At 35.9% G+C, this 17,400-nt stretch overlaps 2 protein-coding genes and 3 long non-coding RNA genes across 6 annotated transcripts; 2 read left to right on the top strand and 3 right to left on the bottom strand.

Moving 5' to 3' along the window:
* Window positions 1-20: 20 nt before the first annotated feature.
* Window positions 21-3,700, bottom strand: LOC116182405. 2 transcript variants are annotated; one of them, XR_004147507.1, is made up of 6 exons: window positions 3,021-3,700; window positions 2,619-2,726; window positions 1,992-2,229; window positions 1,767-1,932; window positions 1,579-1,712; window positions 21-1,195 (listed from the first exon to the last, which is right to left on the bottom strand). XR_004147507.1 is itself a non-coding variant. In XM_031502937.1 (6 exons), exons 1-6 carry the CDS (start codon window positions 3,542-3,544, stop codon window positions 857-859), a joined length of 1,605 nt encoding a protein of 534 aa, XP_031358797.1. In that variant the 5' UTR covers window positions 3,545-3,700; the 3' UTR covers window positions 21-856. The 2 variants fall into 2 exon arrangements, 1 of the variants encoding a protein (XP_031358797.1); XM_031502937.1 differs by having other exon boundaries at window positions 1,992-2,726; window positions 3,021-3,196; window positions 3,490-3,700.
* A 1,989-nt stretch (window positions 3,701-5,689) lies between these two features.
* LOC116182403 lies at window positions 5,690-8,019 on the top strand. Its single transcript, XM_031502936.1, has 2 exons — window positions 5,690-6,489; window positions 7,486-8,019. Exons 1-2 carry the CDS (start codon window positions 6,142-6,144, stop codon window positions 8,017-8,019), a joined length of 882 nt encoding a protein of 293 aa, XP_031358796.1. The 5' UTR covers window positions 5,690-6,141.
* A 2,275-nt stretch (window positions 8,020-10,294) lies between these two features.
* Window positions 10,295-11,980, bottom strand: LOC116182402. Its single transcript, XR_004147506.1, has 3 exons — window positions 11,465-11,980; window positions 11,277-11,417; window positions 10,295-11,224 (listed from the first exon to the last, which is right to left on the bottom strand). It is a non-coding gene; the product is annotated as an uncharacterized LOC116182402 (long non-coding RNA).
* A 123-nt stretch (window positions 11,981-12,103) lies between these two features.
* LOC116182401 lies at window positions 12,104-12,457 on the top strand. The gene is made up of 3 exons (XR_004147505.1): window positions 12,104-12,223; window positions 12,271-12,313; window positions 12,361-12,457. It is a non-coding gene; the product is annotated as an uncharacterized LOC116182401 (long non-coding RNA).
* Window positions 12,458-14,140: 1,683 nt separating this feature from the next.
* LOC116182400 lies at window positions 14,141-15,063 on the bottom strand. Its single transcript, XR_004147504.1, has 4 exons — window positions 14,994-15,063; window positions 14,756-14,939; window positions 14,494-14,653; window positions 14,141-14,271 (listed from the first exon to the last, which is right to left on the bottom strand). It is a non-coding gene; the product is annotated as an uncharacterized LOC116182400 (long non-coding RNA).
* Window positions 15,064-17,400: the final 2,337 nt, after the last annotated feature.

The following is a 17,400-nucleotide window of genomic DNA, read 5'->3' as shown; positions in this document are numbered from 1 at the left end:
CTTCCTTGAATTACATTACACAGTGAACCATCTTTATTTGAAAGAAGTGTATCTCGATAATCATTCATAATATGATAAACTCCCGGAAGTTCAAGAAACAGTTTCAATGTACTTTCTACAGGTACAAAGTATCCAACATTTTTAATTAGGTCTAAAGATATTTTTTTGTCTTGTTTTTTCGGTGCAGTTCTTGTACCTATGACGAATTCCGTGGGATTAATAAAACATTTTGAGTTTGTAAAATACTTTTGTCTTTTATATTCCGTATTTAAGTTTTTGAACGGTTCTTCCAATACACTCAACATTTCTTTACAATTATCGCACTTTAAACTTGAACATGAGCAACAGTTTTTAATACTATTTATTGCGGATGAAACAAAGTCAGAAGTGAGAAGTATAATATCTTGTATTAGAGTCAAATTTAATTGAAGTTTACTATATAAAGATGAAACGAATTGGTCTATGTTTGATTGAAATAGTTTACAAAATTGTTCATTATGATCTCCTGATGAATTGTATGATGGTTCTCCAACATTTTCTAAGTTTGAAGTATTAACTGTATAAGGATCAGTAGCGTTTAGAGAATGTAACACATTTGTCGCAGTATTAGTTGCGGTATTAGGATTATTTTTCTGAACATGTTCTAAATTTAAATGCCTTTTAAACGCACCACGTGTGCTAAAAGTTCTATAGCAACAGGAAAAATTTACTATATTATGCTTATATGTTAGATGATTAATATAAATACTAGTATTGGAAAACGAGCAGTTACACTTTTGACATTTCATAATGACGCCAAAAACAGCAGGTCTTATAAATAGATAAACAATTATTTTGTCTTTTGTAACTGTATAAACTAATTAATGTCTTTTAATACCTCAATCAAGTCTAAGATATATGGAATCGTTTTATCTTGTGCAGTGTGCACCTCATACACACATTTCTGAATCAGTATCCATAGGTACTCAGATTGAGAGGGGTAACAGACATTCATAATATGAAAGATTTTAAAATTTAAATCTAATGCAGAAAGAACTGTATTGCACTTGTATCGTATTTTATCAACTATTACGTACGTTGCTGTAACATTCTTTAAAGAAGGTCCTACTACCAAAATATATGGTTGGATAGTCTGTTTTAAATTGTACATACGATCTTGGTATGATTGAATGTGGTCTTCGATGTCACCAGGGCCCTTAAAGAAAAAAAAACAATAAAAATAGATATTTGCATTTAATTAATTAGAGGTGTGATTGATCTAAAGTGAATATATGCGTAATTGACTTTTCAACAGTTCAAATAGCAAAATGATTCATTCTTTGCATGCACCCCTAGAAAACGTAATTAAAGTCATATAATGTCATAGTATCAGCATTATTAGCAACGTAAGACAGTTTTTACTGGCGACTGGAGCCAGTACCTATTACAAATATTAAATATATTACATAGATATTACAAATGTTACTAACGACATGCTTTATGTTTTACAAAAAAAAATTATTAACGTAGGTACTTTCAGTTTAGCAGCAGAAAAAAAGGTAAAACCAATACTGTAAACTTTAAATTAACTAAACTTACTTTGACATGTTGAATTAAACTTTCAAGAACCTCCGCGGCGGAAAACTTCCAATCTTTTTTATTGGGCAACTTTGTTCTTCCTTTTGGTGGAATTAGATTAGGTAACATGTGCAAATGCAGAGCTACCTTTGTATCTATAAAAAATGAGATAATTACATAAAATAGTCGTGATATGATTAATTGATTACCTTCGTTACAATTCTCTTCTAAATTTAGTATCTCTAAATACTGTAAGCCTGATCTTTCTTTCATAGAACTTCCTCGTAAGAGAATCAGTTTTTCCATAAAAGGGAACCAACGAATGTGAATATTAACACCTTTAGTTGGAAACATCACATCAAAATCTATATCAATCTAAAATGAAAAATTTGATTAATTCCATATACTAAGATCCAGGTTTAGAAAAGGAATACCAACTGAGTTGAGCGAGAATCCTGCAGTATTGGCCAATCTTTAAAAAACTCAGAAGCTGTTTTACTGGTTGATTGCCTCCTCAATTCCATTGTACTTTTCCAGTTCGTAACTACTTCATCCCATGGTTCTTTGCGTGTTTGTAACCAAATTTTAACCTTTCTTAGTGATTCGTCTAATTTTAATGCCGTGGTCGTTTCCAAAGTTTTAGAACTGTTTGCATTGATTTGTCTGTTTAGCCTTAAAAGGTTACGAACTTTGTCGACAAGCTTTCCTTTAGCTACTATTGGTTTATTAGTAACCGAATGCTTTTTTGAAATAGCTGGAACGTAATACGTACCAGATAGTTCTTTAGGAAAGAGTGTTATAATTTTAGCTGTTAGAATGTTGTAGTCACTATGACATACTCTATTTTTTTGCGCAAAATGAAAAATTTTTTTGCATATGATATCAACTAATAAAGATCTTTTACTATTGTTAAGCATTTGGTTTTTTTCATAATATGCTATTATCGTAGATCCTAACGGAGTGCAATCTAGCAATGTTTTTAAGTCAAATTCTGGAAGTGTAGACTGTGTAGATGCTTGAAATCCCTCCGTAGTAATATCAGTATCTTCTACCGGAATTACCTCTATTATGCGCACATCAGAAGAAGTGGATGGAATAGAAGATGAAGTGGATGGAACTGAAGATTGAGGGTCATCAATTAAGGTGGTATCGCCATCGTCATTCGTGTTCTACAAATAATTGCAAATATGTATTGCATATTCGAATGATCCAGTAAAGAGTACAAGAGTAGGAGTATAACTTAAATCTGATATGCTTTTCCTTTCGATAAAATGAAAAGAACAAAATCTCACAGAACTTTTATCATGTCTTATAAAAAATTAATTGTGAACTGGTTAACCTTAATTTGTGTATAATATCTACTTGAAAACGGCAGTCTTATTGTCAATAACTAATCAACAAAATTATCTACTGAAAAACAAAGTTGAAATATGCAAAAATACTTTTAGTCAATATATATTTACCCAATCTAAAATCATTGTTGGGGTTACCGATGATACAGAGGATTCTGAACTCGATTGTGGTTGCTCCATAGACTTCAGAGCCCTGCAAAATCTGGACCTTAGTCCCACGTATGGTATCAACTCTTTTATTTCCTCTCGAGACAATTTTACTGCTGTGTCTAAATCCACACCGTGTTCTGAAACGTATTAAATTATACAAGCATTTTGAGACAAAGAATAGAAATTAAAGAAATTGACAACTTAAAATCGCAACAGCTGCAAGTCCTTTATTAAATGATAACTAATAATTAAGTGGGTATCGATTATTAATTCCACTGTCGACTATACCTATACGCCACTGATCCCAATTTAAAAATGCATGCACAATATCGGATATCCCATTATCAGCCGTTACGAAACTAAGCTGCCTTGCACATTTATAAAAATTACACTTCCTTATGTGGGTAACAATAAATATAAATCAACTCACTTTGTAGTAGTGGCGCCAAACCCTCCAAATCATTACATTGCAAAAATAGTTCCATTTTGCTTGCTGTCTGATGACTAATTCGACGTAAGCTGTAGCGTGGAAAAATGTAGGTATACAGCCAGTTATGTTACAAGATATTAAATTATATTAAAACGTAATTTCAATTACTATATAATTCACTTTGGATCAATACAAAATAATATTTAAACTTACTGTGCGTAGGTACTAGGTACCTCTGTATGGTGTTCAGCAGATTCCAACAGGTCAGTCGACGGATACGTATTTCGCAGGAATCGCACTTCGCAGGTCGCTGAATCACAATTGAAATTGAAAACTAAGTATAAAAATATTCGAAGGCACTAAAACACGATTATTATTATTTCATAATTGATAGCATTTTATTCATCTTACTTTAATAAAATTGTATAATGAAGAGCACAACAAACTGAACAAACTATATTGAACAATAGCTGTGCCGCGTGGTATATCTGATCACGTTCACATCGCTATAGACACTAAGAGCTGCATTTTTTAAAACAATCGCACTTCTGTTTCTGTAACATTAGAGCTTGTTGATTTAAGCTCCATTTGATCTGATCAAGAGAATAACGATGTTTGTCATACAGAAATAATTAGTTGTTCTGACAATATTTTTTTTTGTTGATTTAAACAAACGGTTTTGTTAAACCTACTCACTATTTAATTTGACTTAACATTCCGTTCTGTGAATTAGTTTAACAAAATATTTTGTTCATTAAACAAAATGCTCTTTTAAGTCTAACATTATGTTGTTTGATCGAAATAAAAAATACATTTAAATGAAGAATATTGTTTTTTAGCGGCAATAACTGATAATACTTATTTAAAGCGAATAACGTATTAGACTAACCAAATTTTTTTTGAAGCAATGAAAAAATGTTAACATAAAAATTTGATTACTTTTAACAAAATATTTTTTACCGTGTGTCCTTGAGTCATAATCTTAAGCTAATTATTTCATCAGCTACGCTTTACGAAATTATCAATGGCGGCAGCTCTGGAGTAAATAGAATATAGGTATCGTTAAACTTTAGTTATAGCAAAATTTAAAATCTACTCATCTCAGGGCATAACGATAGTCGATGTAGTGAAACAGCCGGCTTTTGAATAGGTTGAGGTAATACTCAAAAGGTATATGGAATTGGTCAATGAAACGAAAAGTATGTATTCAAGTTTATCGTATCACCTTCAAAGTAGACCTCCTTCTAAAATAATACACTACCTATGCGCATACTAATTTTTGAAGGTCTTCAGACTTCGGGAACCCCCCCCCCCCCCGCAACGTACGCATTTTCAAAACTAATAGGGTGCTTTGATCGATAATAATACAAATCTATCAGCGGCCTGTACCAAATGTTTTACCCATATAATATCACGTTCTATAGAGGTATGGCGATATTGAATATAATGAGTGAAGGATGTAAATTTTTATTGTGTGTTTATCTGCATACCCCTTTGTATCGAACTTCCTATGACATCGTTTGTCATAGCTGTGCAATCTGTACAGGTTTCCTGTCTAAATGGATAGCAATAAATAAAACTCCTCCTAGAAATCGTTTGATAGTCATTTGTTACGAGGATGGCGGGTAAGAATGAGCTCTTTTCTATTTTTCATCAAACTTAATGTATGTAATTTTTCAGCTCAAGGTGCGGCCATCATCTTTGGACCATTGCAGACGGCCTATGGTAAATACACCACATATCTATCACACGTTTAACCATATATTTGTAGAACGAGAACTACGAGCATTAATTCAAGAGAAATATGCATCTGTAAGTACTTTTCATGCATCATACCGTATTTTAATTAGCTCTTATTTAGGAAAATGTTGCTATTTTACGGGGTCGGGGGGTTATCCCCGACTCCGTAAAGATAGAAGAAGGAGTATATCAACACAGGAGGTTCCAGGTCTATAAAGACCTGGAACTACAAAACACGTACTGGGTGTTTTATGTAAGTGTTATCGTTTCAATTATAATGTTTACTTCAATGAATTTTTTTCCAGAACTAATAAACCCGCATTAAATTTTGTTTTGTTTTACTTATCCACTCCATTCTGACTAAGCCCTTACCTAAAATAATAAGATGTAGTGATTAGGGTATTATCATTTCTTCCGTAAAACAAGTGTTCAGACACCTCCTCCCACCCAGCACGCGAAGGTAGAGCGCCTACTTAGAAATATGTATTATGGTAAACAAGATTATAGGTTAGAAAGGGGCCCTCTTACCACTTGTTGACAGTGAATACGGCAGGCATTCATACGTCTAAAGCTCTCTGCAGACGGGGACAACAGTGGCGTCCAGTAGTACTAGCCATTAATGGAGGCCAGTAATTATCCCTCTATTGTCCTCGTGTGCAAGGGTATTGCCGCTCCAACGTCCAGTAAGCTACTGGCGGCCACCAAAGTCAAACAGGTTTGAGTTTAGTGGACGCTGGGAGGGCTAGTTCGGGTCACGTGACCTAGTGGCTGTCATTATTGGACGTTGCTAAATGGGTACTGGCTGACAGTGCGTCGCCGGACTCTGCTGGGAGAGGAACTAATTCAGTGTTTTTGTTGCGAAATGTGTTCCAAACCTGAGGAAGTGAAGACGAGACCAAATGGGAGTGTGAAATGAGTGCGGACCATATAAATACATTTTTAGACATTTACGTAAATTACGAACTGCTATGGAACGTCCGTAATGCTGATTATACCAACAAGACGAAGAGGGAGAGTGCAATAATGAAGTTATTAAATGAATTAATAGAGGTAGGGGTTGCAGTGCCCGACTTGAGTTTTTTGAGAGCTCGTATAAAGGCAATAAAGGCCACATATCGGAGTGAACTCCTGAAAGTGAATGAATCCAAAAAAAGTGGAGCTGGTACTGACGATGTCTACGTCCCGAAATTACCCTGGTTCAGTGCAGCAGACAGTGTCTTAAGAGATGTGGTGATAACGAGAAAGTCAACATCGAATTTGGTAAGTTTGATTTAATTACTAATCAAATAAATAGTTGTACGTTTCCAAATTTACGATCAAATGGTAAATAAACAAGTAAGCTACATTTTAAGGTTACATGCCAATGGCCTTCATCTGCCAAGAAACTTGTCCTGCTCCGCTGAAGTGCTCAGCCAGTTTTGTCCTTGTTCCCGAAGCTTTTTTCGAATATGTGTTTGTCGAGCGAGCTCTTCTCAGTGATGGTAGTTCTGTTCCAGTCGAACGCCACTGCCCGGGATGAAGAACTCCTGTGTCAGTGTCTTCATGGTCAATCCATCCCCTTTCAAAATACGTTCCTGGCGAAGTTGTTCGCAACCAATTGTGGATAGTACATGTACATTGTACAATCAAATCGACAGTTTCTACATCCACTTCGATGTCTTTTCCAAATATTCTAAATCTTGCTGCCATTATTCCAAACGCATTTTCCACTACTCTTCGTGCACGCGATAAACGGTAGTTGTATATACGTTCCATTAGTGTCAAATTTCTTTTCGAAAAAGGCTTCATTAAGTTTGGTGATAAAGGGAACGCGTCATCACCCAAAATTAAATAGTCTTTAGGTAAATTTAGCTTTTCATTGTCCATGGCTGATTTCAATGAGGACAATCGGAATACACTTGCGTCATTGGCTCTTCCATTGGTTCCCACGTCTATGTACAAAAATTTACAATCTGCATCTACCAATGCCAAAGTATTATGCTGTAGCCTCCTTTGTAATTATAGAACTCAGAGGAACTCCCAGGCGGTCGTTTTATGGCTACATGCTTTCCGTCAATCGCTCCACAACATGAAGGAAAATTCCATTTTATTTCAAAATTCCTTTGTATGTCTAACCATTCTTTCGATGTTTGAGGCACCTAAAAAAATTATCCAAGTCACAATTTTTTCAATTTACATTTATTGGCAATGTTACAAAGTAAAATGTGCATAGAGTATTGTGATTTCGGTAAATTATTCGTTGTCTTATATTTTCAGGTTGAACCAGCTTCCAGCACTAAAGTTGGTCAGCTACCCGCGCACACTAACGAAGTTGGGACGGAAGAAGTAATTGAAGAATCTGAAATGGATCTAACTGAACACAACGTCGACAATCCGAAGGGAGAATTAGGCACATCACAATCCCAAGTTATGTCACACTTCCAAACCCCAGTCACAAAAAAACGCCGTATAAGCAAATTATCAAAAGTTGAGAGTGCAATTGACAAACTACAAAAAATATCTGAGAGTCGTTCGCCAGTGCCAATCAAAGCCCCATCCCACGAGGTTGATGTATTTGGAGCGTATGTAGCTGCTCAGTTAAGGGACCTTCCCATGAGGAACAGACTAAGTTGCCAAGACAAAATTCAAACTATGCTAACCAAAGAGAGGTTGAAATTGTTGGATCCCCCACGACCTCCACCTTCTCCGATGCTATCTGGAACCTCGTCCTACGGCTGTGATTCTGATGATGATGTTGAAACTCCTCGATTTATATCTGAAGGAGATTTACTCTACAGACAATTACACTGAATGGACATTTTCTGAAGAGCTAATTAGTATTTTTTCTGATTACAGAAACTTTATAATTTGCATTTTCTTTAATAATAAACTGTATTAAATAAAGTGTTGATTTTATTTTGTTAATCCCTTTTAAATGATTAGCACAAGTCCTAGCATTGTCTTCCCTGTACAATATAATACAGGCCTAATATTTTTAGGAAAATACAAGAAACCTTTTTAACAAGGAAACTGGCATTCTCTTGATTTCAGGCAATAGGAAAATATAACTGTTAAGGTATGTCTCATGGCGTGATCGAAGTATAAAATGGTTAAATACAACCACAAAATATTGTTAAATTTAAAAACTTCCTAAGCGCAAGTTGCTGCGATGGGCTTTTACAACTACAAATTTACAAGTTATCCCTACCAAGCAATAAGTTATGAACACTTACCTTCATATATTCTTGTAATGATGTTGTTATTGCTGTAAGTACTTCTGGCATAAAACTAGAAATAGTGTTTGCTGGTATTCGAAACATGATTGCTAGAGTTTGGTAACTGTCACCACTAGCCAAAAATCTTAAGGCAATCTCTAGTTTTGGACGGGCAGGAATTGCGTTTCTCATTAGCGTATCCTTTTTTTTAAATTTTAGGTTCAATTAGATTTAAAAGTTCGTTAAATTGTCCCACACTCATTCTTAAAATTCTCTTGAATTCCAGAGGATCCTCCTCGGCAAGTTCCCGAAATATTGTTGACGAAGCTCCGAGGCGATCTCTACGACCCACCCAGTCTTTCACCCAGCACGCCCTGTTTTTGGTTAATATTTCTTTCAGTTCATCACTTAAACAATGGACAGTTTCACTTATAGCTTCATCAACACCTTTCTCGTATTCTTCGTCAACCTCCTCCATGTTCAGACACATCATATTGACAATAATTAAATTACAGTAATGTAATAAGGTTACCCGAAACGTCACCACATCCACACAGCACAGACTAATGGCAGCCATTAAAGTACATAATACTGGAAGCCAATACTGCCCTCATGTGGAAGCCTACTGTTCAGCCAGTTCACTGGCTGCCACTTCTGGCCGCTAGTACTGGACGCCACTATTGTCCCCGTCTGCAGGGAGCTTAAGTGTATTATGTTCAATAGGTGATCATGTCCAGTATTATGACACTGACTCTATAATCTATATATCAGCGGAAGGACAACCCAATCCGCTAACAGGTAAATATTTAGGCAACTTAACGGCTGAATTAGAAGCTGAAGGTTCTGAGAGTTGGATTGAAGAAGAATTCGTGTCAGGTGGTTCAAAGGATTATACCTGCGGCGGATTTCCCTATACGCCAACTACGCCCTGGCGTTTGGCGGCGTACGGACGGTGGCGGCACCGAGTACACTTGACGCGACAACAGCTGTATGTCGGGTGCCGGCTATGGGCTACTTCAGCTACTTGAGATGTACCGAGAATTGATTATACCTACTCTTTTTCGTGGTTCGATTATTCGACTATTAAAAAGGTAGGCCTATTAGTTATTTTTTTATACACCCTGTGTAGAGAAATATCTAATGGGGAATCCTATAACGAGGCCGTAAACATCTCCAATAAATTGCATTATTTCTAGTGTGAATTTATTGCCTCCTGGGTGGTCATGGAAAGAGGTCTAACCAATAATAATTTAACCAAAGCTATACAAGGTAGATCGATAATTCGGTAACTATTGTTCCTCTTCTAGAATATACGCAGCTAAATGTCCATTTTACTATTTAACAATTACGTAATTATGCTATAATTGGGGATTTAATTTACGATTCAGGGTGATTAGACATAGGTACAATTTTCAGCAGGTATATATTCAGCTTCAGCATTCACCAAAAGTTCCATCCATAATCCCCTGTCACAGAGAGGGACCATATCCATATTACAATCACCCTAAGTTTATGGGTACGGTATTCATTTGATTGAATGATTCATTAAAAATTAAAAGTGCCACTTATTTAAAATACTTAGGTTATACCGGGTGAATCATTAGAACTGATGTCAGTTTGAATTTCGCGCGTACAATTCTAGTGTTTTTTACGGGATAGAATTGGCGATGATATATTTTTAGTTATTTTACTAATTCTTATTAGTCACCAGTGCCGTCGTTATTTCGTTAATTTGTTGTTGTTTTTAATTTACTTTTCCAATCTGTATTATCAAACAGTTCTTTCCAAACTACTAAATTCAAGAATTTGTTGAAGTAAGTAATTAAATAACGGTTAAATTAGACTAATGTGCATTTGTAGGTTAAAAATCCCCTTCTTGAAGATCCTCCAGTCCTGTCGAGAGCAGTTTATGGAAGGAAGAGTGTCCCGATCTTATTATTTCTTGCAAAGCATTTGCCAATCATAAGAAACGAATCGTTGATCGATTTGAAAACAAGAATTGCATTTGCAAAGAAGAAAAAACAGGTCATCCATTACTAAGAAACGATGAAGTGGTTGAAGACAAAGAACCTACTAACTTTATTTTCGAATTACAGGAGTGTCTTATGCAACATGCCAACGAATTTTCCATAAAGATCTACGAATACATACACCCGTACCGGGTTTCTGTTCTACAGCAACTGCCACGCTCTTGATTATGAGAATCGACGTAATTATTGTGATTGATTTAATAACAACGACTTATTTGTAAATCTCTCTCCTTGGAGAGTGATTCTACATTCACCACTGGAATTAGGCAAATGATAATCTATTATTACCAACCTTTAAAAATTTTTGTTTTGCGGGAAATTCAAACTGTCATCAGTTCTAATGAATCACCCGGTACTTACATTATAGATTTTACATACCTAAGTGTCATTAATTGCGAGTGAAGCGATCGAAAAAAATTTTCGTCCTATTTGGTAAGCTTGAAATAGGCGGTAAATTGCATCTGGCGTAGAACGCAAATGTGTAAATCCGCCGCTGGATTATACTTATAGATATTAAATTAAGAAGCTCACCTTATAATCAATATTATCGTTATATAAATGTAGATCCGAGAAAAATTGATTTAACTGAATACCAAACAAATTGATGTAATACATAATATTTCACAATGTTATCGCATTTATTTATCACAACTGTATTATCCTCTACTCCTGATCAATAAATGTAAAGTATAGATATTAATAATAATAATAAATCCGAACGCCGTTTAACCACGATGATGAAGACAATCCTCCATTGGAGTTTGATATCGTCTAAAAAGGTATCAATGTAGGTTTTTTATTACAAAATAATTTTGATACTTACGGTCCAACTCTGATGTAGACTATGTTTTCTGCTGTCGGCTTATTACTTATAAACGCCCATATAAAATAATCGCCGAATAAATACAATAAAATGTCACGCTTTTCATAAAACTGCAAATTATGCGCGCAAGGACACGTATCCCTAAGAAAAGTAAATTATAAGCAACTAAAAATTGAAAAAAGGCTTACCTGAGGTATATAAGCAGCCACCTGTCTATATACCCACATACACACTTATTGAAATCGGATTGCGGATGCACGCCGTTTTTAAATACTGCGGAACGTCGAATTTATAATTATATAGAACGTACTTCGCCGTAAAGATATACACATTTCCTATTTCCATCATATTTCCCACCTTTTTAAGGGAGATTTTCGAACTTTACGCATTCATACACAATAAATACCCGTATATAGGTGTCGGTATGGAAATGAAATGGGATAAACTACCATATCAAATTCGCGAGCACTCACTGCTATAAGTAAACACTATCGCAAGATTGAAACTTCCCATACCAATTATTAGAATCATGAAATCTGCGAACTCTGTTCTCTTTGAGGATAGCTTCTACGTCTTACTACAAAAACCAGGGGGGGCTGCCCTAGACCCTAAGAGCTACTATATAAAACTAGGGGTAGTTCCTTGGGGATAGGATTAGGGGTTAGCTCCCCCACCCGATAGCGGAAGCTATCGCTCCTACGAAATAGCTCACATCGGTATCTACAGCTCCTGACGCTGATGCTATAATTAAATACTATCGAATTATTGCGAGATTGCAGCATCCTCTCCCATAACCGCGGTTATTTTTTCTCTAACTGATAACGCATTTACATCCGTGCTTATTTAGCTGCAAATGTCGAGTGAGTAACATCTTCATATTGCTTTCGCAACTTAATAGTTATTATTTTAGATCAAGAAATGTGCAATCATTTTTGCGAGGAGTCGAGGTAAACCTGCATGTATATTACTATACGTTTTAACCGTATATTTGTAGAACAAGAAACTACTATTATTTTCGGCGGGATAAACCCAGCGAGGTATAAAACCACCATGTATTACGTTTTAATTATATACCTATGTGTAGAACGGAGCGGGGGATTTCCAATTATGAATAACAATGCTGTCATTAAAAAATGGGCGTTGCTGTCGTCGAGGCTCTCTTCGCCACAAATTTTATGTAACTATGTAAGTAAGCGCTTTAATTATAATAATAAACTTCAAATCGATATTTCAGATCTAAATAAAAACACTCTACATTTTGTTGTTGTTGTTTTATTTCCCTACCCGCCCCTGTTCTGGTTGTAGGTTAGAATGGGGCCCCCTTGTGTATGTCTCTCAAATGGGGGAGCTACCTCCGAGATGGAATGATAGGTTAGAATTCTCCTCCCTTGCATCTCTCTCCTGAACCCTCGTATCTAACCGTTTGATGTCTCATCAATGCCGGGGCGCCGGTTGAAATTATACTTTCCTATACCTATACGAATCCTAATAGATGGCGACTCCGTTCCGTTAAAATAGGTTCGATATAAATACAACTATCCAAGCATTATACCATAATAGTCTAATTAGCTCAGCGGTTATGCTATAGGACTTGTAATCCAATGGTTGACGGTTCGAATCCGTTCCATTTAAAAAAAAATTTTCAGGGTACGAAGGGGTCGAAGTTTGAGGATTCCAAGATGGCGTCTAAGAACTTGAGGCTTCCAAGAACTTGAGGATTCCAAGATGGCGTCCAAGAACTTGAGGATTTCAAAGGGTAAGCCCTTTGAATAGCAGAAATCTATCTGCTTCTTTTTTGCCTCGTCAATGTCCGCAGGAGTTTTCACATGAACCAGTAGAGCATCACGTGCTTCAGAAATTGAGGGTTTCCAGCAGATTTTTGTTTTTTGTTTGGCTCGTCCGCGACATTGAGTTAGAAAACTAATGGAGGGAATCAAATGCTTGGCCAGGCGTAGACCACGGGAACCAAAAGTGGCCTCTAGCTGTGATTAAAGTACCACACCACTTCCGTTATCATTAGCGTCTCACTTCAGTGGCGTAGAGATATAATTTTCTTTCCACTAATAGAAATAATAACAAAAAAAACGTATAGAAGGAGTAAAATACATGCTCGTGGTAAAGTAAACAAAATAGACAAAGATGGGAAAGTATGCAGATTTAATATAATCATGGATTACAAATCTAAATATACATCGATGTGTTCCAGTAGTATAATTAAGGCCAGTTTACTATAGCCACTACAACTTGACAACTCCCATTAAATTCACTGTGTTGATCAATAGCTACAATTGACTGGTTGGTCTCAGGTTCATTACAACGGCAGAGAGATTCAATAATTATTTATTGTTTATTGTTCTCAAAATGTATCCGCACTCGTAAAAAAACTTACACCTGATATCCATATTATAAACTCACACGTTTAGCTGTAAAAACAAGTTTTGATAGTACCTACTGCATATTTGATGAACATTCTCCGCCTTTCCGGTGCAACCTTTGGTCGAAATCACAGTCAATGAAGCGTTGTGAGCACAAAAGCAAATTTGGAGAGCTGTTCTTGAGATATATTTACAAATGTTAGGTAACCATTTTGCTCGAAGTACTGGCTCGTTTGGAAAACTAAGAAACATAAACTGGGTACCTACAACCTCGCCTACAACATGATAAATGACATGCGGCAGTTAGTTATTTATATAAACCAGAGCACAAACCGATCCGAAATTATTAGGTACTTTAAAATTGCAAATTTAATAAAATTTGAATTTGGTGGAAAACTGACGGTGACAGGACCCGCGTTTTCATATGTCAAATAATGTCGGCCAAAATGTACCTTCACGGGAACCTATCCACGCGAGTGGCCTCTATCTGTGGCAACTTCCGTCTACAAAAATTCTTACCCCCTCTACCATTATATTTCCTCCATTAGTTTTCTAACTCAATGGTCCGCGAGGAGGCACAAGTGATGGAAACAGAAATAACTGAACAGCAATTTTTGAATCTGAAACGACATAACTTGATAAGGCTTATTTTAAATTAGGATTTCGGGTAAACAGTAAAATGTAATTAAAAAAACTCGCCAGTAAAATGACATTACTTGACTCGGCAATTAAGGTACTCGGCCCCACGTACTTCAATATTGTGTCAATAATATGTCATTTTCCTGACTTTTATGTAAATATGTAACTATTATATGAAAATAAATGCCTTGGAAAACACTCACCAATGGTTATTTCCGTATCCAGTAGACTCTTAATTGTGCAGTCAGCTACACTTAAATACTTCTTTTTCTTTTCATAAATAGATTGGAATATTCCATCAAATTTTGCTGCAACATCTAGATCCTTATTGCATGCATGGATTTGTCCAAAGTCATAATTGATCTACAAAAATCATTTGATAAAAGGTTTTTATTTAATATCACCCTTGGTAAATCAAAAATAGCATGAAAGATGATAAACTAGAAAATAAATAAGGAGATTTACCAATTCTGGGGCAATGTCAGTGTGAATTATTGGCCATTTAACAAAGAATTCTGAGATAGTCGCTGTATTGTCGTTTTCAATATACCTCAGAGGGTAGGATAGTCGCCAGTGATTTAGAACTTCTGATTTCGGTTAGAATTTTTTGTTAGCCATATCTGGCTATCAATTACACATTGCTCGTATACTAAAAAGTGATAATGTAAATCATATTTCAACAGTGCAATCTTATTTAGCTTACCCTCATGGGATGTGCTGTTAGTTTTCTCAGGAGAAAGTGATTTCTCAAGCTTCCGAATCAGATGCAGTTTATTGCGATATTTTTCAATAAGAATTATAATGTCGCAAAAATCTCGCGAAAAGGATTTGAATTTATATAAATTCGATTTAACTAATCCGTGCAAATTAGTTATTTATGTACAACTTCCCTGCCCCACCCTGTATTAAGGGCATAATAGTGATGTTTATATTCTCGAGGACGACAAGTTAAAAAGCTCGAGGGCCTATGGCCCGAGAGCTTTTTAGTCGCCTGAGAGTATAAACATCAGTTTATGCCCGTGGTACATACACAATTTTATGTTTTACAAATAGTTTTCTTCGTCAAAATTCGTTTACAAAATAATTCATTATTATGCTTATTATCTTGCTGGCTTCAGACTTATTTCCTAAGGAATATTTTTTTTTTAATTTGGCTTCAATGGAAATATGTCGTTCATTCTCTTCCTGTTAAAATGTTTTTACTAACTTTTCAGGAAACTTACTCTAAAATGTGATTGACGTTAAATTTTCCTTAAATCTATTAAGTAGGGTGTCACTAATTGTCCTGATATTCGGTTCTCTATCGTTGTTTGTTAAGTGTTGTATTTTTTCCTTTTTTGATATAAAGCGTCACCAAGAAAATCTTTTCTTAAAATGGCATTAACATCAATGGCTTCAATACAGCCTGTTGGTAGAGACGATAGGGAAAAGTCTGAATCGATGGTTACTGTACTTGATGTCTCTTCTGAAGCGGAATATGACACAGCAGATGGTCCAGGTAATGGCTCGGAGGAAGGCTCATCAATATGATTCTCTAAATTTGTGTTTGATAAAAATATCAAAGGTACATTCGCTAAACCATTTAAGTTGTCAAAAGCCAAATTACCATCATTTTCGTTACTTATATGATAGTTCTCCTTAGACTTTTTCTGAGGAGGTTCTTCAACATGATCCTAAAAACAAACAAAAACTAAATAGTTGGTCAACCCTATATAAATCAATATATGTTACAGGGTGTCTCAAAGTCACCTTTACAATAGATTATCATATTAAGGTCGATAATATGTTATAACAGTTCCGAATATATCTTCGTTTTCCAAAACATATAATGTTAAAAGCCGGAAACATATATAGGTGACGCGAAGCGACGCAACGCTACGCGACGTTACGCCATATTTTCGTTATTTTTCCTGTGTGTGCATATTTGAACGATGCGACGCGCCGTCACGCAACGGAACGCCACTTCACTTACCATAAAATACATACAGTCATCTCCAGTTCATCAAAAGTAACAGACGACATAAGATGGATTTGGGTAGTTCCGATGAATACGAAGAAGAAATTGAGGAAGCGTGCGTGGCTATTATGTGCATAGAAGCGCATTGTAAAAGAAGAAGTGTGTGGGTACACGAAATTAATTTGAATAGAGAAAACGATGGTGAATATCATACCTTAATTAAGATTTTGGAAAAAGAAGAGAATAGTGATCGATTCCACATGTACTTTCGTATGAGCAAGAATCAGTTCAATTATCTCCACGATTTAATCAAAGACAAGATTAGAAAAATTGACTCAAAATTTCGACGCGCAATTGGAACCAAAGAAAGACTAGCTGTTTGCTTAAGGTAAGTTACGTTTAATAACAAATTTACAACATTTATTTACAAATTATGGTATTGGTTCATGTCCCCAAAATAATTTGAATAGTGCACTTGTTCTGTGTACGAGCTTTGATCCACATTTGGACTAGGAGCAGACGACGAAGTGAAAGTTGACATGGAGGAGGAAGAAGTGGAACGTTCCGGAATTCCTTGTAGACCCCTAATTTCCGCTTCTGACACCAACTGACATAATGCCATACGAATCTTCGCCTGCTCCAATTGAGGTAGACGTTTTACAGTTTTCGCCATGCTCAAGTAAAACATATCCACCTCATCATGTTTTATGTTATTCTCATGCCGCTTGATTCGCATTTCGGCATTCCTTTTCATTATTTGCACCATCTCTTGCGCAGGATTCTGATGCTTACGCATCTTCACTGGCGTTACGCGAGTTGGTGTCTTGTTCTCTCCACCCTCATGCTCCTGGGTTTGAGAGACCTCTTCAGAGTCCAGTGTATCTTCAGGATCCTCTTCTTCCACATTGGTTACTTTTTCTAAGTTGCTTGATGTCTCTCTCATTTCCAAAAAAGGAATTAAAAAAGACATTTCTTGTTCATACTTCCAAGCAGCAATCTTTCTTGCTGATTGACCGCTTTTTGTTTTTCTTCTTTTCTTCGCCGCTATAAACGCGTTTCTTAACTTCACCCACAAAGCTTTCACTGCATCCGCTAAAACATAAAAGAAACATCATTAACAATTGGTATATCTGATTTTCAGATTTTTGGCTAC

The sequence above is a fragment of the Photinus pyralis genome, unplaced genomic scaffold (assembly GCF_008802855.1).
Source record: "Photinus pyralis isolate 1611_PpyrPB1 unplaced genomic scaffold, Ppyr1.3 Ppyr1.4_unclustered_Scaffold5182, whole genome shotgun sequence".
Lineage (NCBI taxonomy): Eukaryota > Metazoa > Arthropoda > Insecta > Coleoptera > Lampyridae > Photinus > Photinus pyralis.
This window is presented reverse-complemented; position numbering and strand designations above follow the sequence as displayed.